This window comes from Ischnura elegans, chromosome 4 (genome assembly GCF_921293095.1).
Source record: "Ischnura elegans chromosome 4, ioIscEleg1.1, whole genome shotgun sequence".
NCBI classification, from domain to species: Eukaryota; Metazoa; Arthropoda; class Insecta; order Odonata; family Coenagrionidae; genus Ischnura; species Ischnura elegans.
This window is the reverse complement of record NC_060249.1, coordinates 9,610,905-9,638,162: the sequence shown is the minus strand read 5'-3', so window position 1 is coordinate 9,638,162 and position 27,258 is coordinate 9,610,905. Positions and strand designations below refer to the sequence as shown.

Below are 27,258 nucleotides of genomic sequence, written 5' to 3'. Positions count from 1 at the left end.
CAAGAAACGCAGGTCCATTGGAAAAATGAGTCTGCATCCGAAAACGAGACAGTTGTCTCAACGGATGTCTATATTCCCTACTTTACATACGTCATTTTCCTCTTTCATTAAATAATATCTGCTGTAACTTAAGGAATAAAAATTTATTATTAATACTACGGATCATTATTAATTCTATGAAAATCCGAGTCATTATATTATGACCTTAATACTCGTTTCAAACTGCGCGGGCGATTTCATGAAAACAAAATCGTAACGAGTTACCTTGCGCCCGCATTTTTTCCGATCGTTACCGGCTGAAAATGTTTACAAACAGAAAGATTCAGCTGCGTCGGTGCTAGTCTGTTCATTCCTTTTATTGTGGCTGCCTTCCTCATTAATATTTATTTAATTTAGTTAATATTACGTCCTGCCACAGAAAAATGTCTTCAGACGATGAATGTGATTACATGTCGGATGATTTTTTGGCTAAGTGGTGAGTTTACCTATTATTACTTCTTTTAATTTATGGATATGGATACCAATTCGTGGGATTAATGAAATGGTTTATCCCGGAATATTTTTCTTTACACAATTCTGATCATGTGTGGGGCAGCAGCGACTACTGAGAAACTTAAATAATTCATGAGGGTGCTTAAGAGTCATTTTCTTGGCATAAGTTTGATTCACATAAAACAAACCTTAATGCCTTGAAATTCGTTGAAATATTAAATATTCTTCACATTGTGTACTAATAATTTTACACCAGAAATAGTCAGTTTTTTGCTTACTTAAATTCCTGAATTTTTGCCTAATTAATCTTACATCCTGTAGTAGAAGACGGTGATGTACTTAGACGAAATTTTTAGAATTCCTTTGCTCCTTGCAGTATTGAAGGTGGAAAAGGTGGAGACATCCGACCCGGATTGATTCACGATCGAAGTAAACAGAGGCAAGTGGATATAGAAAAAAGGAAAGCACAAACGGACGAGGAAAATAGGAAACGACACAAACCTCATGCGTATAAAGAAGTGGAGCGAAGGGAAGAAGGATTACGGGAAGCAATCTCTACGGACAACAAAGGCTTTGCTCTGTTGCAGAAAATGGGGTACAAGCCCGGAAATGCTCTTGGAAAATCAGGTAATTCAGTCAGTATTTTCATAACCAACCACTAGAATATGCCATCAGAATTGTTACCTCTTCATCTATGGTTTTAGTCTTCATAGACATGATAACGAACGCTGTTCGTGTTATCATTAACATTTACTATAAGTGGTTACAATTTATGCAATCAGCCATGAAGAGATGATGGTGGCAGTGAAAAATGCAGTATGTTCAATGCAATAGTTCAAGTACGCTTGAACACGTTGAGTTTTAATGATCTTGTGGATGCGGAAACTCTTTGAAATGATCAGGATGGCAACCAATTTTTAGCAAAAACCTTGTCACAAAATTGGCACATAAATTTACTACATGTAATTTTTCTCAGGGATATGCACTTAGTTATTTCTGTCCTGTCCAAAATGGATTGTAGTATATTGTCACTTGTTGATTCATGGTTCCAAAATATGTGCTAAAATTCATTGCCATTCAGTGGAGCATATTAGGATGTGAGAGGTAAAAGGGAAGCTAAATAGAATTTTTGGATTGATTAGTCAAGCTTATGCTAACCTCTATAAACCAAGAGAGAGAATGAGTTAAACTCACCAAAATTTGGACAGTTAAATGATGTTAAAAATACAATTCGAAAATGAGCTTAAAGGCTTTTAAACTTTCACACATTCATACGCATTTGCATCAATACATTTAATGGAATAGAGCTGGCCTTGGGTGAGTGCATGATCAAAAATTAGAACAGGTACTATTTTTTGTTCATGTGTTGGTCAACGTTACTCTTAAATTTTCACTTTTGTCAATTCTTTTTTCCTTCCCACTCTGAACTTTTGCTGTCGTTTCTAAAGATGACTTAATCCCTTTCATTCTATGTATATATGAATCTTTTTCTCTTCCCCTCATACCAAAAATCTTCTCTAACACGGTTATTAAAATTCTCTCCCTTTTTGGCCCTTGCTACCCTGTATCTCCTCATTATCTTCTCTAGGTGTTTATAACCCCACCATGAGTATCACTTTTTCTTTCCATTCATTTCTCCTTCTATATTTTCCTCTTCTCCTTCATCTTGAATGTCTCCTCGATTTTCTTGTCCTCTTTCCTTGGCGTCCATGTTTATGGGCTACCCTCCTGATCTGACTCATCTCTAACCTTATCCTTACTCTCTTAATTCAATAACCTTCTTGTCAGCTCTTTCCTACTCATAAACACTTTCTTTGTCAGTGCAATTTTATCCCTAATCCTTACTGTTTTGTCAGTTTTCATCTGTAATGTTCTGTCCAATTATGTAAATAAATTGCTCTTCCTGCTGACCTTAGTGTCCGTCTACTTTTGCCGTCAGTGTCACATTCCTTGCTCACAATGTTGTATGAAAATTTATTACTCTCGTCCTCTTTACTCTAATCTTCATGTCGTATTCCACTTGCCATTTATCTTATACATTCAGCAGTGCCTGCAACCTTTATGCAGACTGACTTATCAACGCTGATAACATGCAAATGTCACTGATTTAAACATCTCCCTTCTTTAGCTTCTCTCCCATGTCTCCCATAGCACATCCTCTGCATATGCATTTAACAGCAAGGACATTAGTGGACAACCTTGTCTCACACCTTCAACCAATGCTTGCCCACTCTTGACTCTCCGTCAGTTACCCTCTCTTGTTGAGTCTGAGTCGTATACAAGAACCAAATGAGTAATGTTTATGTCCAATTCACACCTATTTTTGAGGGATACCTAATTAATTTACCCAGTCCACTCTATGAAACCCCTTTTTTTTAAGTAAAAATATAAATCTGATAAAACTGTGTAGCATTGGAAATGGTGTGTGAAATGATTTTCATTCTATTTAAATTTCTAATGTGTCAATTTATATACTCTTTTGATTTCCTCTCAAGCTTTATTGCCTATACCATATCATTTGAATCAAATGCATTAGTTTAAGGGAATGACAAGTACAAGGAAGAGTGGAATGGTGTGTGTGAGGAGACTGTTACTACTATGCACCTGTGAAGCATAGAATGAATAAATCGCATTCCATTTGAATTTCCTGGCATTTTTCATGTGTGTCTTGGTCATTTTTTCAACTTCATGTGTGTCTTGGTCAGTGGTTTGAAATTGCCTTAATTGCTAATAACTAAACTCAGAAATAAATAAACAAATGTTGAGTAAATCATTCAATTTAGAAAGGCTTCTTTACTTGTGGGAGTAGTGGATGGGTTCAATCAAAAAAATGTACAATTTTTTACAATGGAGGATGAAGAGTGAAAAATAAGAAAATATTTAATTGTAATGTTGTTTGTGTATGACTTGTGTCAAAACTTTAAGGTAATTTGGAATACTGAGAAAGCTCCAATTTATTTCAATCAGTGGCGTAACTATGGGGGGAATGAGGGGTATAAATCCCCCCCCCCCCAAAGCCTCAGAGTAATAAAAATAATATTCAAAACTATTGTCTAGTTTTGACTTGTAAAATAGTAAATTTTAATTTAACCTTTTAATGGAACCCAAATTTTAAATGCTAAAATTATGTAAAATGTCTTTGCAGGCATATAATTTTTCCAAAATTTTCCTAAAAGGGGGATGGGGTGGTGGTGGGTGGGTGGGTGGTCGGCTTTCCTCATCCCCCCAAAGCATATTCCTAGTTACGCCTCTGATTTCAATGAAGGATTTTTATGGATTAGCTTTATTGCTTATTATATATTTCCAAGATCTAAAAGACATTTAAAGTGAATTTCCCGGGAGATTGTTGAGTTGATTTGTTGCGGAGGCAGCCGTTAAGATACCAAACAACCAATTGCTACATGTGGGTAAACTTTTCTCGGGATTCCCACCGGGTTAATGTTTTTATATCGGCCAACGTTTCAAGTACCGTCTCGGCACTCATCTTCAGGGCTGAATATTGATTTATTAAAATACAATTGACAAATAAATCAACATTCAGCCCTGAAGATGAGTGCCGAGACGGTACTTGAAACGTTGGCCGATATAAAAACATTAACCCGGTGGGAATCCCGAGAAAAGTTTACCCACATTATTCGCCGGGAAAGCATTAAATCATATTTCACAATTGCTACATGTTTAAATGTCCTTCTTCCATAGGTTTATTGTAATATCTCTGTAATTACAGTTATTATTGTCCACACGTCCATATCTTGTACCTGAATTATTTTCAAGAGGCCAATGGGCTGGAATACCCACAGGAATTCCTTACACTTTTCCGCTGCATGTGACCCCTCAAATCTTATGTTGGAATTTATTAAGTATTTACGTGTATTTAATTAGTGTTAATTGGCATGTTGTTAGAGATTGATAATTCATGTTTTTCAGGGAAAGGATTGGTGGAGCCAGTGTCCATTGAGGTGAAGAGTGGAAGGGGTGGTTTGGGCAGGGAGACTGCGATGAAGGAAGTGGCCGAGGCCAAGAGTCACGCCATCCAGCGATGGAGGTTGAAGAGGAAGGAGGAGGGAGAAATAGGCACCAAGGATTACCGCCTGCGAATTGCAGCAGAAGCCAGAAAGAGACAGGCCGAGGGCGACCTTAGAGTTAGCCAGAAAGCCTGCTACCATTTGGATGACACTAATGTGAGTAAATTATTCCTTTAATCATGATGCTGTCCATCTATTTTACAACCATTAAATATCATTACCATTGTAAATTTGTTAATAGTGACTTCAATACTTAAACATCCGTGATAATTTAGTGTGAGCCCATAGTAAAGGCTTAGAGAAACAACGAAGTTTACAAATATTGTGGAATATCAGTTTAACAGCCTTTAGTTTTACGACTTTCCCAGTTGAAGACACAGAAAGCCTAAAGACACTACGCAATCTATTTATACATTAATCAATCTTAGTTATGGGATACCACTAATCTGCTAATAGAAATGTCATCATCGGATGGACTTGCCTATGAAGAACTGTTTCAAGTCTTGTTTCAAGCCAATACTTTTCAATCAAGGGTTATTTAATGCAGCCTCTCCTAACCCTAATGTTTGAATTATATCCAATAATTTTATTTAATCATGTTTTTTATTTATTAAGTTTAGAATATAATTTCTGGCAGCAAAAATTGCAAGATAAGATTTGTTTTCTGCATTTATGCAAACTATATTAGTTTCCTTCATTTAGCTTGTGTTTTTTAGATAAATTATTTATCAGTTTTGTTCAAGACTGCAAAATAGGTAGCTTCATAGAATACAGTAAATGTTTTTAATGAATTTTTGTTTTTATTGTGTTCATTCATTCTCAAAAGGTAGCTTTAAAATCTGGTGGTAATTATTTCTACAATAGCGATATATTCTTTATGCATCCAATAGTTAATTCAAAAATACAGCTTTGCTGTGTTAATAACATTTCATTGCAGCTTTAGTACCAACCACATGAGAATATTCAAGGATTTGCATAGCTTTTATAATTTTGAGTGAAACTTAGTATATCTACATATGCTCATTTAAAATGAAAAACATTAACCTCATTGGGGTTTGGTAACTTTCAAATATATCTCCCTTGACTTTGAACGTATGCCTTTGCATATTTCATCCCTAATTCTGTCAAGAGTCTGAAGTGGATTGTAACCCAAGCGTAGAGCAAGAACCCTGAATCATTTAATATCAATACTTATGTAATTAAAACTATGTATATCTTTGTCATTTATCATTATAGTAGGCCATTGTGCTTATGAAGTAAGCACTGAAACTGATCTGTTCATGTATGGGACATTGTTGTGACTAATCTGTTTCTTGATGATACTTTATATAATTTTAGGGCTATGATGCTCCACTTGAGAAATGGTTTTGGCCAGAAATCAAGACAAATGTGGATGAAGAATCTTCCAGCGAATCAGAAGATTTTGATGACGAGGCAGACAAAGATGACGAGCCAGATGAAGATGATGATGTGGCACCGGGAAGCAAGCACCAGGGGAAGGATGTTATTCGGAGGAGACACAAAGGTGGATGTTCTAAGTCTTCTAGGAGGGAAAAGATCAAGGAAGAAAAAGATGATGGAGATGATGAATTACAGGTATGTTTTACACCAATGTTTGAGCCTCTATTTCCTGAAGATAAAACTCATGAGTATTACAATAGAGATTCTCTGATGGCCTCTTTTCATGCTGTCACAATTAAATGGGTTTACAAAAGTCACCACCCTGACCAGTGGCGTGGGCAGGAATTTTGTTAGGGGGGGTCCAAAACCAGGGGGGGAAATTTTTTAAACACAGGGTACTAAGTAATGGGTTTTTAAACTAATTTTAATGCTTTTCATAATTGGAAAACTTCATGTGTTGAAAAAATATATTGTAGGTAGAGGGATTTAATCTAATTTCATCACTTTTCATAATCGAAAAAACTTCATTTATTAAGAAATATTTTGAAAATTCATGACTTTTCAATACTTTGTTTTCTTTTATTAAGAAAAATAATTTTTCCTATATAATTTGGGGGGGATCCGCACCCCCCAGACACCCCTATGGCTACGCCACTGGCCCTGACTGTAGAGCAACCTGAATTTCAAATGAACAATAAGTAAGGTTGTTAACAAAATTTTCATTCGAGATGATTTAATCTGTAAAATTCATCCCTTTTCAATGCCATTCCTCGCAAGCTCTGATACTCTATCGCAAATATTAAAAATACTTGGATCGCTCTGCACTCGTAAAGGCACTGCAAAAATTTTTGAAAACCCCTTAAAATGTGCCCTTTGTGGCAACATTAATCAAGATTCTAAGTAATGGACTGGGGCCCCCTTGATGTAGTACAACCTCGGTAAAAGTAAAATGTAATGCCAAAATGTAAAAATGTCTGTAATGCCATAATTTTTCTTCCATTAGCCGGAAGAAAAGCTTGAAGTCCTAACTGAATACTTGAGGAAGACTTACTTCTTCTGCACGTGGTGCGGTACAAAATTTGAGGGAAAAGAAGATTTGGAAGCCAATTGCCCTGGAACCACACGAGAAGATCATTAACTTCCTGTCATGTTGGAGAGCACAGAGGTGAATTGTGGTTTAATGCGGTGAACAGACTGAAATGACTTTGGCATTTATGTCATCATTCTCTGCCCTCTCAGAGAGGATGGAATGAAAAAAAAAAGCATTTTGATGCCATTTGTTTTGTGAAACTCTAATGTGATAACATCACTGACTCATCTGTCACTCCATTTGCTAGCAACATATGCTTGAAAATGAAACAACTTTTTGTTTTTATTCATTGCAATAATACCGTGTTGTGCCCAAATAAATATTTCTGTTGGAGTTAACTCTCAACTTCACAATTTCATTACCATCTCTTTAGTTTAAATGCATACTAATCCTTTTTATACCTTTATTTTGATTGAACCCCATTTAAATATTATGCCCATTCAATGGCTATCTGAGCTAAGGAAAGGATGAATAAGAACTAAATTTTAGGCACCTAATGGAATCATGCATATACATAATTGGGTTCTCATAGCATTTCAAAGCCTTAAGTTAAAGGGGTACTCCACCAATTTTACTGTATTGCTGCTTTTGATATTCAAAGAGACCCATACGTGACCATTTTTCAATCTGTTGCCTACCTTTGAGCTCTTTGTGATGAAAATTGACAGCCTCTACCCCCTCTCATATAAGGTGATGATGTCACAAACTCATGGTGGGTGGATCACCACTTCTCAATTGCTCCTCGGCCTTGGACATGGGCCTCGTGTGTGTTCATTGCTGTTTGCACTGTTTTGAGCGATTCTTCCATCAGTGAAAGGCTCTCCCTGAACAAGTAAATAAACCTTGACTCTCATGATGTACCAACTGGTGAAAAATGGCTAACAACTTTTATGTTTTCTTATTTAAAACTTAAGAGAGATAAGCTGCCTTGGAAACATTTTTTTCATCTAAACTTATTTTCCCCTTCCATCTACTGAATTCTTTTTGTGAAACACTATTTTTGAGTTTGAGACAACCCTATTTCATTGTCATCTGTTAAGCTGAAATGTATACAGATCCTTTTTTTATACCAGTAAATATTTGGAGTGAGTAGTTTTTCAATATGATGTCCATTAAATGGAAATAAGTGGCAAGGAAAGGGGGAATGCAAAATAAAATTTATAGTGGTATCATGCGTATTATTGGGCATTTCAACAGCCATATTGATTACAAGGCTTCAAGACACAGAGACATCATGAGGGTTGATGATGTCAAATGTGGTCACTGTTGGTGTTATCCCCTCACAGCTGGTACCAACAACTCAAAAATATGGAGGTGTAATGGAATAAAGTGTTGTGTTCATGACTAAAAAAACAGTTGTTTACATGTCAATTATTTTTTCTGATGGGAAGAAATATTGCATGGCAGTCGTTTCAAACCGTGATAAAACTAGACTCAGTCACATTTTAGATATCAGCCTCTTGTGATGGTGTTACGTAGTATCCTTCACTCCCAAATATTGACAATTCTGACTGGGCTTTCATATTTATGCTCAGATGCTCAATGTCAGGGCTCAGTGAGTACCTAGCAGTCCTGGTGGAAAACCAGCTTTAATCGCATGTATCTATCATTTGCTAATACTAGGCTTCATTGTGATAATGAATTATTGTGAATATGATTTCTATAAATATGAGGATGCATAAATAATACTTGCAGATATCGCAGGAGCTGAGGATATCAAAAAGGTGGCATTTATTTCCCCAGAAACAAACTTTTTTTGTTGGCAGCGGTAATTAGCAGATTAAGCAGATTACCTCCTTTCCAGCTTTGGCAAAAGCAGTGGCGTAGCCAAGTGAGGGTCCGAACTCCCCCCGAAACATAAAAACACAATTATTTTCCTGTAAAAACTTTTCTCGGGATACCGCATGGGTAAGATTATATGAGGCGCTCTCATATCTAATCTTACCCACGCGGTATCCCGAGAAAAGTTTTTTTTTTTAATGAGTTCAAATCCCAATAGGTTAGGATAGTTTCCTTCCAATCCATAGATATTTCAGGATGCTTAACATAAGTATAATTCTAGGAGAAAGTGTGATAGACCTAAATTTCTACATAAGCATTAGCGTAACATACATGGGCCTGCTTGAGGTCCAAGCAATCTGGGTGACGTAGCTAGGGGGGCGACCACACCCCAAAACAGCAAAAAAATAATAATTTTTGTTTTCTGATTTTATAAATTTAATATTTTGTATACAACTTTTGTGTGTAAATTTATTTTTATACTAGGGAAAGAAACTAGACTTCGAGGAAAATAGCTCATAAAGTTTCATTTTAAGTTTCATAGCTATAATCTATGCATAAATTAAGCATATATCACTGTCCCTAGTATTAAGTTTGTTTTTGTAAACTATAAGTCCATTTTAAACTACTTGGATTAAAATCTACATTTACCCCTACCAATAATTTATGATAACTCTTTTCAACTAAACGTACACTGTAATTAATGCAAAAAAAGGGATGGTATACATAATTTTGCAAAAACTCACTATGTTAAGGTATTTTTTTAATTTCTGTGGGAGGTTCTCCCATTTAATTGGGGGATATTCCATACAAAATCCTCGGGTAGGAAGGCAACAGAACAGCAGTTTGTGAGGGTGAGTAATTTGCCTTGAGCCAGCCCTAAGCATGCATGTGCCACAGTAATTTTTTTTCTATATTGCACATGAAATGTCCTCCTCACACTTTCAGCTATTTGCTGATGAAGAGATAAGAGCATGCAATATCAATAGCAATGAATTGTGGTATCAGTGAAAGTTAAACTACGCCCATATTATTATCTATGAATGACCAGAAATAAATGGGTTTAAGAAAATAATGATGTAGACATGAGTTTACATTCACTCAGGCCATAATCCATGAGGTCACTCACTCTAAAACGCCTTAATTTTTCTTTCTTAAAATTTATAACTAAATACCTCCTGGTGGTACCCAACTGAGTACGAATTTTAAGTGTTTTTTATAGCTATTATGAAACATTATTTTCACAATAATAACATAATGCCATTATGTTTGACGCTTTTGTATTCATAATACTTTGGGTATGATAGTTGAGTCATTCTTTAGACCCAAAATCCCAATTTTTTATTAGAATTTGGTTTATGGAGAGGAAAGAAAATGTTGATCAAAAAATTGTTCTCCTCATTCTGCTATTCTAATGTAAGTTCAATACAAGTAAAAAGAAAAGTTTCCACCTGCTTTCCATGAGTGCAAGATAGTTATAGTTCTGGCTCATTTACTCATTCAGTGTGAACTTTTCCTGAGGGAAAGAATCGCTAACATGAGTGTAAATAACAACAAACCATTTAACACTCTCAATGCGGATGCCTTGAATTCAAGGCATCCCGCGCTAGCCTAGGATGCGGATGCCTTGAATACAAGGCATCGGTCCCGTTAGGTTTCTCGGCCCGCCATCTCCCTCCGCGTCTTCTACTAGACCCTGCAATTGTGCCCAGCGTCTCAGTGTGTCTTCTCCTGTGACTGGATACAAGTTATTTGCTTGCAGCAGATTTTTTGCCTTCACACCGCACTTTGTTACTGCAGAGGACTTTCCATGGCACTTCATATTTTTCTTGATAAATATTATTAAATTGCATCATATCAAACATTAATGTATTATGCGTTTTATGTTTTGTGAAAATACTAATAAAATAATATTTTTACGATTATAAATGGAAAATTTGATTTCAGATATTAGTTCGACAAAATAGTGCCGCGGGTTGCATAACCAAGGGTAATCGTCAAACGCGGATGCCTTGAATTAAAGGCATATATATTTTCTTTATTAATAGAGCAAATTTTAATAATTTTGAACTATGTATGATTGTATACGATTAAGGAAGACATAATATCTGATATTATTGCAAAATATTTTTTCCGCGTGGCGGTGTGTTATGATAAATTTTCTCAGCATTGAGTGTGTTAAAGGCCAGGATTAGCTGAGAAAAGGTGACTTGCTCTGCATGAGCTTGTGAATTCATCAACTTGTCTGCGAAATGGTTAAGATCATGGATTTATCACCGCAAACATAACAGGAAGTCGGCAATAGATTGATGGAAGAAAAAATTAAGGTCTCTTTATTCTTCAATGCCTATCTCAACATGCATGAGAAATTCCTATCTCAAAATGTCACATATTGAGACAGGGATTATACAAGTTATTTATATGGGGAATATAATAATTTATTCAGATGCAGAGCATGAGAAAACACTTTTCTGGTAAACTTGATGCCCTTTAAGCATGTGCCACCAAAGCTATCCTCAAACATTTTCTCAGTTCTTCCAACATATTCTAATGATTGATCCTGGTTCTTGTGCAAACATTCCAAAATGTCTCCCAGCATGTAAATTCCATTTCTTCTCATTGAGATTCTTTCGTACTGGTAAAAAAAATGAAGCTATGAGAAATATTGAATAATTGAGCTACTGATCATCTTCAAGAAAATTCATCAGAGGCTTCAGCCTAGAAAACATTTCCTACCATAGAATTTGAAAATATTTAAGAGTAAAAGACAAAAAATTAAAGCTTCAGTTTCAACCAAAGTGGCTTAATACAATTTTCATGATAAATTCTAGAAAAAGTTTCTTTCATTTCATCATATCAAATCATTTCCTGAAAAATAGTTATGTTATGAGCAGAACCCTATTTCAAGTTCAAAAAGATAACATGGCAAGGACAAATCTATCTACTATAAAGACCACTTACGACCACTCATTCATTCATTCACGTATACAAATGTTTGGGGTGAACGAGACGAGATACGGCAAAAAGTCTAATGAAGACCCCCTCTTAAATTGTCTGAAACCCCAGGAAAAATTATGAAAACACTAAATTTACAATTATTTATCAGTCTATTCATATAAAATTGAGTGTATGGGGATTGGTTCAAAAAACGGCCACCAAATTCCAATGGCGGCGCGGCAGTCATACAAGCTAACAATCATAGCAACATATTTGTTTATGCAAACAAGAGGAGCTAAACTGGGAAAGAAGATAAAGGAAATGAAACGAAAAACTGATAAATATAAGGTAGGAAATTAAGAAAGTAATAATTGAAGTGTCTATTTCTTTGCGTCTTCTTTCCGCAAGAACAAACATCTGTTTAAATCAAAGCGCATTCAAATCAAAAGCGGAGAAATGTAAGGTAAGAAATTAGTTGTTGTTTTTGGTATATTACATCGAGAGTGTGGTGGTTATTAATTTCAAAGTTAACAAGTGCTCTAAATGCCATATTAGAAATATGATTCGTGCTGTTGACTATAGTTCGTATCTTGTTGGCGATACACGATTGTAGTAGAAAGACTTTTAAACAAGTCTTACATAATATAGGTTGGTAAAAATGATTTTATTATCGTGTTTTGTGATGGTGATAACTTTTTATTTTTGTTCACGTTCTTTTTTCCGTTAATTTCCTTTTTAATGTACAATGTTATCCGTGAGCTGCAGGAGTGAATAGGCAGTGAATAATACAATATGGAAGATAAGTGCAAATAAAGGTATTTCTTATTCAATTATTTGTCTTGCGAAAATCACGTTTCCTTGAGTGACTAAGTTATTCAACTGTGAAAATTATCGAAATCTTGACATTCACAATGCCTTGTACACCAAAGGCTGTGATCCGTTACTCACCAGATTTATTGCGCATTGCGTTGGATATTAAAGCTGAGATATTTGTGTATCCCGATTCATTAAAACTTTAAATAGAGGTATTTCTGAAGTGAAATCATTCGCGATCAGGATCATTAATATTTCGATAAAATTCGTCATACTAGCCCCAATTCATGCTTAGGCGCATTTGTTTCTAGATATTGATATTCAGTCCCTACGTAATTCGTTTACGAAGCGGGGAACAGCTGTTACATCTTATTCGTATATGATATAAGAATTTGGTTGAGTTTTGTGGAAAATAATTAATAAACGTGTTTTTCATTGTAATTCGTAAAGTCGTTATGCTATGATATTACGTATGCATTGGGTGTTGCAGTGGAACGTGGTCTCAACGTTTTTTGTATTTGAATTGAATAAGTTAAAGAAACTCGTAGAAATTTATTTTACTTTTTTAGCCCCTCAGAAAAACTTTTCTCTTTATAAATATTTACATTCATGTTGTAGCCTACGTACCATGCGCTCGTTTTACGTGAAAGTGGAAATATCGCTTATACCTAAGCTAGCCAGCTTTAAAGTAAACGATCCTTAAGTAACAAGTAGCAAACAAAAAGTGTAAGACCTCCCACAACGAGCATAACAGGCCGTAGGCCTTTTTCGGGGGGGCCTAGGGGGGGCAGAGCCCCCCCAGCGAGCATAGCGAGTATATTATGCATATACATAATAGATTAAGATCCTAATGCTGTAATTCAGCCAGAATGTTTTTAAATTTCTTTAAGAATTTAATTCAACCAAAATAAAAATACAATTGCCCAATTTTAAGATTTCGTATCCAAAAAACTGCAGTTGAATACACTTAAAAAATGAAAACATTTTCCAACCTCGGTGGCATCTGCAGTATTAACAAGATCATCTACAACTTTCCTTCGATGTTCAATGCGGAAATCAAATAAAATATCAATAAAACGATGTTAATCATTTCAAATCCAAGACAAAGGTTTTTAAAACTGTACGATTGTTTCAATAATACAAATAAAATGAAAAGAAAAAAGTTCACAAATTATCCAAGAAATTCTGTCACCGGCAATTTCCGCTATCGATGAAAATTGAACTAGTTTTATACAGATGTCACGTCCTTGCAAACCAGCAATGATAGAAAACTTCTTGGCTGGTTTTCCATGCATGGCGCTATAAACCTTTCCAATTTATTCATTATCCTGTCGCTGAACTATATAGAATACTTGAATGCGTGTTTATAAATTATGCAGATTACTCATTTTCTCTCTCCCTTAAAGCTTCCAAAAGCCGTCGCAGTACGTTAATAGAAGCATACTCTCCTCTAAATAATTATTAACGTTCAAATAATCGTCTAAAAAATAATTTTCACATATTGTTCGCAGTCATTGAATATCTTACTCTAATTTCCCAAAATATTCAGCGAACTCATCCATCGCCGTTTTAAAAGTACCTACGCGTTTTCACTTACGAGGAATAATTCCGAGGGTATCTTATAAATGATATTCATTACACTGACAGATAAAACCCGTAGAGGAAGAGAACCTGAAGGTCGAACGTATGTGATAATTTGATATTATCATCCTCTTCATACCAGATATATTTTAAGCGGTGCGCATTATGCGAAGTAAGATTTTAAAGCAGGCCATTTTTTTAAGTTAAAGAAAAAACAGCAATTGAATTTCTAGATAATCTTATTTACTCTATCGCTACTAAATAATATTTAAAAGCCACCTTTAATTCACGATAATTAATGAAATCCATTTCCAAGGTATCGGAGCCCTCCGATTCTCATATCCAAGAGGTCAGATCAACCCCCGATGACCAACCGCTACTATGAAGTGGAGGCATAGTCTGCGATGAAGTCATCGCTAAACATTTTCACGGCGGGCCTTTCCACAATCCTCGATGGACATTCATTTCGCCAGCAATATCCCGATCCCAAGAACGCCCTTGGGTTAGAGGAGTTGAAATGATGCGCTAATGCGGTTGCTTGGGAGAAAAAAAAGGTTCTCGTTATCCTTGAGTTTCACCTCAAGGTCACTGGCCGGAGAGCGCCAACCGCTAGGTATCCTTCATTTCGCTAGTTGCTTGCACAGGGTGAGGCACTACTGGAATTGAGCGATAGCACTTGAAGGATTGATCTATGTTGATCGGAAAGCGCCTGAATCTGGTTTGTCCGATGACGCACGATCCCTCTTCGTTATAAAGTGAGGCACCTATGCGAACGGTCACTCGCGGAGAGCAAAAGGAGAGAGAAAGTCCGATCACGTGGTGTTTGACGTTGTGGCCAGCAGCAGCCAGTGCTGGAAACGGGCTGTTTTCCTGCTAGATGGAGCCAGGCACAGGCACACGGATGTTGCACTGAGCTATTCCGCCTCATCATTCGAAGGAGGACGAGGATAAACCTGTGGATTTGGATCGCGGCAGAGTGACCTCTGCCTTTCGGGGACATCGTCAACATCGGGTTCCCATCAAACACAGCAATGATTTCGGGTGAGTTGTTTTGGCGACACAGCGGTGTGCTGTTTGATTGTTGATAGAGAAACCGGCTGGTTTGATCGCTTTGTAAACACTCTTCGGATGCGGTCTGTATGTTATCAAACTGAATGGCATGCCTATTTGACTCAGAATGTAAAAAATGTAGCATAATTCAAATTATGTATGCATTTGTTAATGTCATATTACAATGACTTCCAGAATTTTTCTTTGTCGTTATCAACTGCCCAAGTCGTCATTGATAACAACCGCTAATGGGTCTATAGATAACAGTAATTAGCGAATTTATTTACTTTTTACGTCCATCTGTTCACGACTAATACACTTGTAGCTAATTTAGACTCCTGTTCCGTGAAAAGAGTGTGAAACTTAACATTCCCACGTTTCTGTTGTTTCAATGAAATTATAATGTTAGAGTCGCATTTTCTTCGTCACTGACAATGAGCAGGAAAATAGCCCCAAAGCCATCCGGTAATATTCCATGAGTTTCATTTTCCTGCCGTCGAGAATTTTTCTTTTTAAAGGTCACGAACACACTATAAATTATCCCATTCATGGCAGTCGCTTGTCTTAATAGAAAACGCGGGGCAAATACGCATTTGTGTATTTCTGGGTAAACTATTTGTCATTATGAAGTCTGCATGCATAAAATATTTGAGTAACTGTATTTGATATAGTGTGTGTAAATGTATATTTCTTACAAGCAAGCCCACACTGAAAAGGGGCAAAATCCCCACAGCTCGCGCCTAGAGCTCTTGAGAACTATTTGAAATGGCATACTTGCGAACCTCGAAGGAAAAACGCAGGCTGGAAATCATTAAGCTACTATTCTGTAGTCATGACATGCTATGGACTTCAAATTAATGCGAACTCTGTCAGAATACTATAGAATATTTGTAAAATTTATGATAGTGCTATTGTCAGAAACTCTATTTTTTATACTATACACTGCAAAATACTTTTTTCCATAAAAATATCTGGATTCTCATTTCCATAGTGGCAGCCAATCGCACATATTTCTATTTCCGTCGACTCCATGATTCCGCGGCTTTCCCATTGTTTACATCCGTAAGCGTAATATCAGTAACCAAGGTCAACATGGAGGCACTTGCTTCTTTGCGGAAGGGAAGGAAAACATTGGGGTATCCCTTAGGTGTATTTAGTCCTTATAGAAAATGCTATTCATCCGCATCGATAATGCAATTCGTGGTTTTTTTAATATAAGGAGACCGGGATCGAAGTTTTCATTGGGAAGTTTTCTTTTTCCCTGCGTGGAGTAAGGAATTTTGTTTCTGTGTCATCAGTAAATACGTACATTCCTATTTTCCTTTTAAATAGGAGACCCGAGCGTATATATTATACATGTATGAGATACAGTGAAGCAGTCGCAACTATCGAAAAGCTTGTTTACTCGCTTACGGTTTTCAAGCACAATTGAAGCCACACTCTTCCTGGTTAATGATGCAATATTAAGTGTGACAGTCATTAGTCATTATTTCCTCCACTTCAAAGGAAATGAATAGTAAGTGTCATAGTAAAACTCACGCGCATAATTCTGATGAGTTTAAGAACTCCTCGTAAAACAGCTGTGAGTAAAAAGAATATTTTCTGGGGAAGGGCAAGATCGATGTAAGTATGTAATTTTATATGAGCGCACACCATGATTTAAAATAAGTTTTCGATTATAAAAGTTAAGATAGTACGATAGTACACATTAGCTAGTATATGGGATGCACTGCTATAGATCTAAGCGGTGGGCGGTACTAAACTTAAATGCCAAAAATATTGCCCATTTTGAAGGCAGACCCGCCCCCTCTCCCCTCCCCATTATATTGCCCCCTGAGGAGCAACATGGGTGTTTTAGAGAATACATTGCATTTCCATTATTGGATTAAGTTATAAAGCATGGGATCGGGGACATGAAATGTAAAAGCTCCTGAGTTGCATTCATTATATTCCCCCTTCACACAAAACGATTTTCTTGCATGTACATATTGCCTCGCTAGCCACCTCAATAGGCGTGTGGCGGGGGTTGGTGGATTACCAGCCGTTTACGAAAAATAAAGAAAGAAAACGAGATGAGCGTACTGAGTAACACCTAGCATTTTTTTCTCACTGTTCAGAGGAAAAAACGCATTCCCACACCTATCCGTTCGGCTAAATTCTCTCCTATCTCTTAATTTATCGTTTCTGTCGTATCAAGAATACAGTTAGGTTCTAAGTTGATTTTCACCTTGTCACTCTGAAACATATCTATCCGTTATAGCTCAAGCAATCTAAGGCTCCTTGAAAACACACCGATTTGGTATGGCCGGTAAAATATCGGCCTTCGATATTACAATGGTGAACAATTGGAGGGCATAAGGGCACACTTACCGACCTCGCACCGATATCGATAAGAAGTTGGTTGATCACGAAAACCAGGCAAGTGATCGTTTGACCGGTTAAAATCCTACGTAGGAGCAAGGAGCGCTCCACCGGCCGGTTTTTTTACCGGCCGTCCAAAATCGACGTGTGCAAAGAGCCTGAGACTAGCGCCCAGCCTCCTAACTCTCCAGTGGCTTCCAGCCTAATTCGTCTAAAAGCAGTGCCTTCTGTACGCACTTAACAGTTTTTGACGAATCGCGCAGCTTTTATTTGTATTTCATTAAGTTCACGGATTAAGTCTGTCTGCGCCGGATCATATATGCTCGATGTGTATTCAAGGCGGGGTCGGATGAATGCGAAATGGCACCTCTCTTTCATTTTTTCACCCGAAAACTTTCCAAGAAGACGATTGACGAATCTTCACTTCCTCAGGGCTCTGCCACAAATATTTCAATAGTAAAAATGTGTTCGCCACGATAGGTTTGTCGTTATCTTAACTCAGGGATGCCGACTTAAAAAAACTATTGGGGGGGGGCCAAACCGGGGATCTTACCCCGAGAAATTTTATGAGTAGTGAGTTTAAAGTTTTTTTAAGCATTTTAGAAAAGTCGTGTGATCAACATTAGAACCCTGATAACCCAAATCTCAATGTCTGGATATTCCGGGGAAAATCGACAAGCCTAACACATTTTTTCCTCAGACCTATAACGAGTTTTTGAGGGGGCTCGGGCCCCCTCAGGCCCCATGGAGTCGGCGCCACTGTCTTATATCCTGGATATTTGCCATGCTTCATGTCATGTCCTTAGAAATGGCAACCAAATGGTGCGATCAATAGGTAATTTTTCAAGGATAATAATTCGCATTTATGTGCATCCTCCTCAAAACCAACCATCCATTCCAGTAACGTAAATAGATCCTCATTCCGGGGGGGGAGAGGGAATCTGACTCTCTCGGTACCCTCCCTCATACTCAACCCACGATATTTTATAAGTAGTATTATGATCATCATGAATATTCATCAATCGCTCAGCGATTGGTCTTCAGGGACCAAAAGAGTGACCGCTCAATTCGTCATCATCACGTGGTCATTCCCACCGTCCCTTTTTCCATGGCTTATTCCTTAACTTACTTCCGTATTTACAACAGTCATTCAATTGAAAGACGAGCGTTGCGTTACAATCGCTGTTGCCGCCGTGCGTTCTGATGGAAAAACGTGCGAAGATGATACCAGCGACGGGAAAAGATACGTGCCAGGTTATGGAAAAAGGATGGTTTTACCATCCCTGGAGCCATCGCTGAAAAATATTGCATGAAAAGGTCATTTTTCCACCATCATAGGAGCGATCGCTGGATCTATCTACATAATACCATAGAGTAAGTATATATAGCTGTAAGTATATAGAGTAAGAATATACTTACTCTATGATAATACCCAACGAGCCACCTCTAGGGTTTTTTGGCTGGGGTGATCAATCACCAGCATGCAATTTGACTCCCACATGCACGCCACACAGTCCAAAAAACGTCACTCATACTAACAACTTATACTACCATATGCTGTTAGAAATAATAATAAAATTAAGAAACATGCTTTAAGTTTTCCATAAGTTATTGAGCTACACTACAAGTCATCTAATCTATTTATGAGTTCTATCGCTGCCGCTATAATCTCTTTTTGAGATCTCGCTATCGCTCGAAGGGGACCGTGTGATTAGTTTGACGCACATCTCAGTTTTTCTATCGGCCAATCTTTGAACCCCTACATAAATCTTTTACTTAACGTCTTTCATCGCCTGCTCTAAGTTCCTCATGCGTGGCCTAAGTCTGTCGTTCTTCCCTTCCACGACAATATTGATCCGACCATTCAGATTCACAATGTGGCCGAGTAAATTTTCACGTCTTCTACTCAGAATTTGCAAAAATAATTTCTCCTGCACTTCTTAAAACATCCACATAACTCACCTGATCAATACCATTGATATAAGACACGGTCTCAGGTGTTACTTTGTGGAATTGCTTCATTATAGAATAAAATAAAATAACTTTGTTTTATTCCACACTTTATTTTAAATAGCACGACCCGGGTTTCAGCATTTAATGATAGCATTAGATGCTGAAACCCGGGTCGTGCTATTTAAAATAAAGTGTGGAATAAAAAACAAAGTTATTTTATTTTATTCTATAATACCTTTGATCATCATCATTCTATTTAACTTTATGAGAATGATAAAAATATACATGTTACGAAATTCATTACAATGCGTGGCCATACCCTCGAACATTATTGATCAAATTAATGCAGACTGCGGTATTTATTTTTTTCCTTTATTTCCCGCAATTCCGCGAACTATAATGCAATCGGGTTTACTTCTAACTACACTCATTGATCTGCACTCATATTTAAAAAAATAAACGATAAATACTGTGCTAAAAATGATAAATAGTGCATAATTTAGTGGATTGTAACTTTTATGACTCTAGCCGTTCACTGAAGGAGAGATAAATATGTACGTTGTCCCAGATAAGTGTATTCCTGTACCAGTCCCTTGGGAAAAGTATATCTATTACTTCATCGTTACCGTCTGACCCGAAATATTGAGCGCTTCTTAAATTATTACCTCCGCGCAAACGTCATCGTGCTATAATATGTATTTCTTAATTGCTAAAGCAATATAGTAAGCTTAGCCTTTAGCTTCCCAGTCTCCAGTAACTTCCAACCTAAAAACTGTACAATCAATGTAAATATTCAATCGTGACGCGGATTTCTAATTCGTGCTTTTGATATCCCCTCATCATCATAAGTTTATGACACCTATTATAAATTGCAGTGAACTTGTAAAAATGCGTAGACTTTTTCAAATCTAAACGAAATACTCGAAAACCCAAGCAATATTTTAAAGTCGCATTCCCCATCACCGAAGGCGTGTCTTTTATTCTCGAGGCACCATATTTAGCTCCCTTCGAGGAACTTCATAGCTACGAAAGCGTGCTGAGGAAATTTTAAAGGATTCCCAAACAATATTTCCATCGATTTCCTCCTAGCTGTCGCTTTGAATAATTCCGGGATTTTCCTCTTCGAGCTAAAATGAGGTCATCTTCGGCCTTGTGCGTTTTATTCCTCTGGTGGCGAGATTTATACACCAAATAATACATCGCGTGGATATTTACAACTATTTTACTTATTGAATCGTTAAAAAATTGCCGCTTAATAAAATAGCAATGGCCATTATTGGTTTTCTTTCTGGCTCAAAATTTATTTGGACGAATAATCTTACTGAGACATTGACCGGAGCAATGAGTCTATACTTTAATTGTAAGGATTAATTGCGTATGCCTTGAGTATTAGCGAAACGAATCCTTGAAATCAATGGAAATTGATGAGAAATATGCATTCAAATATTTATTTGTTATTAGCCTATTTCATTGGAATGTCTTGAGGAGAATTATTTGGATTTTTTCGCGACGTCGCAAATATATTGCTTTACTCACATTACAATGCTAAATGACATGTTCATCACAAACATGAGCCATTATCAGTTGCGAGAACTGAGAATTTCAAAAATTTGCTTCAGAAAGATATAAGCCATCCACAGATTATAACATCAATGCAAAACTGGGACTTTCGTTCGACGATATACATGGAAAATGAATATATTTTCTAAAACTGATCAACTCATGATATGCCGAATGTTACAAACAGGACGATGGGTTCCAACTGTCTGCACGTCTGTAATCAATAAATGCGTGTAATGCCTGAGGCAGCATGATGAGTAATAATGGTCTCGGGGTAAGACCTAACCAAAGCAAACCTGCGAATTTTTGTAGCGTTTTAAATGCCTAAAAATTATAAATATACCTTATTACGTGTTAAGTAAAAGAAGTGACCGCAGTATGTTTACGCTTCCCGAACACTCCACGAGGTGGTGGCTCCCAGGGTATTATGTAGACGTAAACAAAGCAAAGCCCTGCAAACACCCGTAAAATAGCAAAAAATGAATGAACATTTGCTTACGTTTAGATAATTTTATTCAGAAATGAAAAAATGATGGCGATTATTCGGCAAACTCGTTCTCGGTTGATCTACATCTACATAATACCTTGCGAATCGTCGCTAAGGTGTTTGGCAGGGGGTGATCAATCACCAGCATGCAAGACAATCCCACCATATACACCAGACGGGCATAAAAATATTACGAATAATAAGAAAAATGCATCCATATTAATCCAAAGGAAAACTTTCCAACGATTAGTAATTCCTAATGTAAATCCATGAAGGTTAGAGCCATGGAAAAATTATAACATGCAATGGAGAAATGAAGAAATAAAAACTTCTAGTCGTCCTCGCGAGTGAAGCCAATAATTTGGTTATTCGAGACACTGTTGCCATCCTTAAAGGCAATAGTTATTTAAAAGGCATACCAGATTTTGCGATAGGAATTGCCTCTGTGACTCTGCATCACCTAATTGCACCGGAATGGCAATACATACGTTATGTGAGATGACTCTACATGATAACCAGCGACACCTCACAGGCGTGTATATGGTGAATGCTGTGGCACCCACGCGGCATCTCAGAGCAGTCTCGAAAACTCAATCAATCTGGCACAAAATGTACACTTCAATCCTCAACTATTCAAAATTCAATTCAAAATTAAGGAATACATAAAAGATATTTATTCTGAATCGATGACAGCTTCCCTCACACCCTCAATCAACTGGAAAGTTTTTTATTAAAATTTTATTTCATATTCATTATGACACCTACCGCATTATGAAGTGTGCAAAATCCCAAATACATGTATTTTTTTCTTTTTTCCCTTTTCTTGTTTTGATCTGTTGATCCTTGCTTTCCTTTTCGACGCTTAAATAGTTGGGAGCAGCTGCATTGATATTTATCCACTTTATAATTTTGTATTTTTCGCATGGTTGGTGTCAACTTGCATGGAGCAATGCATGTTCGGTGGGAGCTCACACCGCCTGCTGGCATGTGCATGTGTTATGATTTGATGACTACGAAGACGTAGCGTATTGCGTGGTGCTTGTTGGTGTACACTCACCCCCTGCCAGACACTCATGAGGTGGCTAGCGGGGAATTACGTTGATTTAGTTCATTTACATGAGTGTAGGCGGGTAGCAGGAAATTCGCTTCGAATGGGTTTGCGAGTTGCCTATACTGAGTAATTTGCTGTCGATTCTCACGCGTTGTTCATCCAAACATTTCATTATAGAAGCATTAAATTTCTTATATAAAGTTCTGATATTTAAATCCATCGCTTGTTAATACTGAAATGGCAATAGGCATTATGGCTCGGTCTCCATTGGCATTTGATCATAAAATCCGTCTCAAATTTTCGAAACTGAATGAAGGACTCCGTTGGGATTCGTTAATTGCACATGATTCTCAAAAACAATATTTGTTCAATATTCGATTTGTAGCTGCACTTGTATTCGAATTATAGATATTCTCTGCCCCGATATAAAATTTTGAAGAGTTTACTTTAGAAAATCGTGTTTAAACCAAATTGCTTTTAGCAAAAATGTATTTTTGGCATATTTGTGGAAAAGTCATGGCAGTAGAGCTCTTAGTCAGAGGCCATCGCGGGTAGTCGCCATAAGGGAAAAATCTCTGGGGTGGAAGGGCTGAAATTGCCTAAGCCCTTGCTACGAGCCCGCGCAGGAGACAAAATAAATTTGGTCTCATGAGCACTTATGGAAGCCGCCCGAAAACATCCAAAAACACTTTGTGCAAGAGTACACTGCGTTAGCCCATTAACCCTCATCGTTGCGCTAACGCAACATTATTGAATACTAATTCTCAGAACAATTTTCTACTTCAGAAAATTTTTTCTTCGATTTACTGACTTTTTTTTAAGTATCTCTAGTTCTAATCTTGTAATTTTCACCAACATTATTTTTATGACTGATGGCGTTAGGCATAAAAATCGGTGCGCACATACGAGACATCCAAGGAAAAATGACATACCCCAGCATGTCCGTTAAGGCAGAATGGGGCATTTCCCCATTCGGCCTTAACGGACTTCCTCCCAAGGAATACTGATAACTCCCGGCGAAGATGTCGAGTGTGCAAATCAAGATAAAAAATAAAAGATGTAACCTAAGTTTTAGAAATTACTTTTTTTGTATTTATTTACCGGAGTTTTCCCAGCGTTGCGTATACGCAGCATTACGAAAATCATGGCATACGATGAAAATATTTTTATTCCAAAAATTAATATTAATTAGACCAAAATAAATCTTAAAATGCGAAACAACTGAAGTTGAAAGCCCTGAATACAGTCTGGGGATTAATGGGTTAAACCCAGTTTCGGGGAGGAAAAGCATCGACCGCTTCCAAACTCTGAACTTTTGACCGGAGGAAAGTCTCATCGCTGCCGCGGAACTCATAACTGCGCGGCACTCGAGACGAGGCCTTGAACTTCACCAACAGGTTTCACTTGAGCGACCCTCCGTCTCGGTAACGCCCTGATGAACTTCAACTGCTTGCAGACGTGAGGCCGACTTTTTCCTCGTGAATAGAGCGCCGAATGTAATTTCAAGTGGAATACTTTTTGCCTGATGTTCGAGATATACTTAGAGAGCCCAATTACAGGATCATAGGGAAAACTGCAGGCAAAATTTACTTATTAAATTTGGAGAATAATTTTTCAGGCGACGTGAAACATATCTTTCGCTTACCGTCGTACCATGGTAGGCGCGGCCACGAGAAGAAAATAAAGGAGATGAATTGCAAAGGAGAGAGATGTCATATTTTTAATTGTCAATTTTTTAAATTTAAAATGTCATTCTTTCCTCATGCGAACAGGGATAGCAACGGTATCTCGATTAATAAAATTACTGGTGTCATACGCTATGACGAATTATTGCAAGTTTATCTTTTTCCATTGTTCTAACCTTACATGGCTCTACTTTAGGAATTACGAACTGTTGGAAAGTTTTGCCTTAGCATGAATGTGCATATATTATTTTATTATGAGTAATATTTTTTTGGCCTTGAGGTGTGTACCGTGGAATTGTCTTGAATGCTGCATGCTGGTGATTTATCACCCCATGCCAACCACCGTAGAGGTGACTCGCGTGGTATTCTGTAGATGTAGATGAAGATACTCCTCTTTCGGGAATTTCCCATCGGCTTAAACATGCTCTACCCGGTGTACCTCACTGGAAAAATGTTGATATCATATCACAGCAGATGCCCTCTTCATGAAAAACTACTAACAGGCAGTTCATTAACTAGCAAGCGCCCGTTTCACCAGAGGCTCTCAATGGTGGTTTCTTTCAAGACTCCCGGAAAACCGAGCTGAGATAATTAATGGGTGACGTCAGATAATGCTTCACCTCTACACGTAGACATTCTCCACCCAACGGACAACCGTAGCCATAATAACACCTTTTCTTCGTTTCCTTCGAAATGCTATGTTGTCGCTAGCAGCCAGATAAAATTCACCTTAACTTGAAAATTTCATATACTGCCACTTTGCCAGAAATCACGAGGAGAAGGGCCAGTTCAGCTGTTCTCTTTAAACGCTAAAATTAACAAATTATATTAACCATTGAGACATTTACGCAAAATTGTAGAAATATGCATTCACGAACAAATAAAGTTTTTTTTAATACTAAAGATTGTGCGCTATCGAACGTAGTGCGTAGTCGATCGCACAAATTATCATTGGGAATAAAACTGATTACTTAATATGTAAAAAGGAGGAAATGTGATATATTCTTGATTGAATGATTAAACTTTATAATTTCCACAAAATTTATATTGAGACTTGCGCAACGCGTTTCACCACACAGTGCCGCAGTGTTAATTTTTCTGTCTTGAATATTATGAAGAAATTTGAAATTTCCGAGTGGTGCTGAAGCCCTTATAGCACCCTCCCTCTCTGGCCACGTGCCTGATCTTAGAGCTCCGGTTCTGCTCGCCACATAAGGTTACAGATCGGCTAACACGAGCGAATCCTGAATGAAGAAGCCAAATAAAAATTATTTTCAAGGAGAACAAGCAATAAAAAAGTAGAAATAAGAAAGTTTCACGGCGGCGAACATCTCAACAATAATATCAGCCACAAAACGGGTTTTTGGCAGAGCAGGGGTTGATTTTCCCCTGGTGAGATTGGCCCAGTCATACCCCTCATTTACATGAAAATTTTCACTGCAGCATACGTGATAATAGTCATCCACGGAGGACTATTACACCTACTGATGTAACAAGGTTTTGGAGGAGATGAATGAGATTGAATAGCACACCACGCTGGGTAATAATTACGGGCAAAGCGAGGCATGCGTGTGTTAAAAAGAGAAACCTGTGAGAATTTGTTAATAATGAATATGAAGTATTTTTTAATAAATGAGAGAGGCCCGATTAAAACAAAAATATTCATTTTATGTTTTTCTAAAAGGTAGAATAGGGTGGTTTCCTATTATTTTTTTATTGCCTAAATCGAAAGATTATAACTCCTGGAGTACATATTTAACGTTTTTAGATTTTTAAATGACGATATCTATTTTTAGCGATTAAATGAAAAGTGAAAAATTTCAAGCGCGCGAAATCGCGACGGCTAAGTAGGAATGATGGAAAAAGTCCGTGTGACGTATTTCTGGTTCCCGGTGCCGCCCTGTGAGGTGACCTTGAGGCGAGGCTTGAGCGCTGATACGACGCAGGCTGCTAGCAGGTAGCAGAGTACACTGCTAGCTGGTAGCGCTTGGCTTAAATAAGGATTATTAATACCTTATCAAACGAAGGAAACTTTCCAACCATAAGCAGTTTTAATAGGTAATTATTAAGACATGTTTCCCTGAATTCTGAGCCTCATGCATGCATGGGTAATCTCAGACGATGTAAAACTGCTATTTACTCGAGTAGAAACTAGGTCCCTGTGACGTCACGTGGAGTGGCATCGCATGGGCGCCAATCTGGCCTTTTTCAAATGCAGTTAAAATTGACCATTGCCATTCGTCTAAACCGGTTTTTCTAAAACCAAATAATTTGTATATTATGAATACACTTATGGTGGGTAACGAATCGCAATCAATGTCTTTCGTTTTCCTTGATGAAGGAAACTACCCTGTTGGTGTAATACGAATTTTATGTCTTTATTTTTAAGATTTTGGATTTTGAGGGGATGTATCCCCCTCAACAACCCCAGGCCCCCTGTTTACGCCACTGATTACATCCATTGAAATCTCCTAGAATCCAAATGATATTTTCGATAGGTACTTTCTCATGTCATTTTTTCGGCCATCTTTTTACAGTGGCATGCCGTAAAAAAACGCACCATGAGTATATCAGGCATGAAGAAAAATTTGAATTTTAAACAGCAGCAAATATTCGTACAATCAGGGACAGCAATGGGGTCTCGAATAATAAAATCAATGGCGTCACTCACTAGGATGACTGCAGGTTTTCCTTTCTCCAATAGGCAAGTTTTTTGAATCCCCATGACAGTATTTGCGTTGTGGCAGTGGCGGATGCATATGGGGGGCGCAGTAGGCGCGCCCCCTCCCCTTGCGGGGCTGCCCGTATTGACGAACATTGTAGACGACGACGACGATCCTCAATTTTTGCGGGCTTATTTAACCACAATTGTAATTTTTTTATATGATCAGATAGCATTGTTCTGTACATGCGTATAATCAGTTGAAATAAAACTCATAAGTATTGCATATAACTTATTTATTTTTCATTGCGATAAAAGTATGGGCAGCTAA

The 27,258-nt window shown here is 37.4% G+C and overlaps 2 protein-coding genes and 1 long non-coding RNA gene across 3 annotated transcripts in view; 2 read left to right on the top strand and 1 right to left on the bottom strand.

Moving 5' to 3' along the window:
* The first annotated feature begins 279 nt into the window (after positions 1 to 279).
* On the top strand, positions 280 to 7,353 carry LOC124157054 (G patch domain-containing protein 11). The gene is made up of 5 exons (XM_046531529.1): positions 280 to 475; positions 869 to 1,119; positions 4,420 to 4,673; positions 5,856 to 6,113; positions 6,922 to 7,353. Exons 1-5 carry the CDS (start codon positions 423 to 425, stop codon positions 7,054 to 7,056), a joined length of 951 nt encoding a protein of 316 aa, XP_046387485.1. The 5' UTR covers positions 280 to 422; the 3' UTR covers positions 7,057 to 7,353.
* A 3,740-nt stretch (positions 7,354 to 11,093) lies between these two features.
* LOC124157053 lies at positions 11,094 to 14,785 on the bottom strand. Its single transcript, XR_006864525.1, has 2 exons — positions 14,697 to 14,785; positions 11,094 to 11,422 (listed from the first exon to the last, which is right to left on the bottom strand). It is a non-coding gene; the product is annotated as an uncharacterized LOC124157053 (long non-coding RNA).
* Positions 14,786 to 14,811: 26 nt separating this feature from the next.
* LOC124157052 (antichymotrypsin-2-like) overlaps positions 14,812 to 27,258 on the top strand; it is a 33,545-nt gene continuing 21,098 nt past the window's right edge. Inside the window, exon 1 of the mRNA XM_046531528.1 lies at positions 14,812 to 15,159. Within this exon, the coding sequence (XP_046387484.1) occupies positions 15,150 to 15,159 (10 nt within the window). The 5' untranslated portion in view covers positions 14,812 to 15,149. The remainder of the gene's footprint in view (positions 15,160 to 27,258) is intronic.

Excerpts from the sequence above, each read along its gene's own strand:
- LOC124157054 (XM_046531529.1), top strand. The coding sequence starts at position 423 with ATGTCTTCAGACGATGAATGTGATTACATGTCGGATGATTTTTTGGCT. Across the intron at positions 1,120-4,419 it reads AAATGCTCTTGGAAAATCAG|GGAAAGGATTGGTGGAGCCA; the intron begins GTAATTCAGTCA and ends CATGTTTTTCAG. Across the intron at positions 6,114-6,921 it reads ATGGAGATGATGAATTACAG|CCGGAAGAAAAGCTTGAAGT; the intron begins GTATGTTTTACA and ends TTCTTCCATTAG.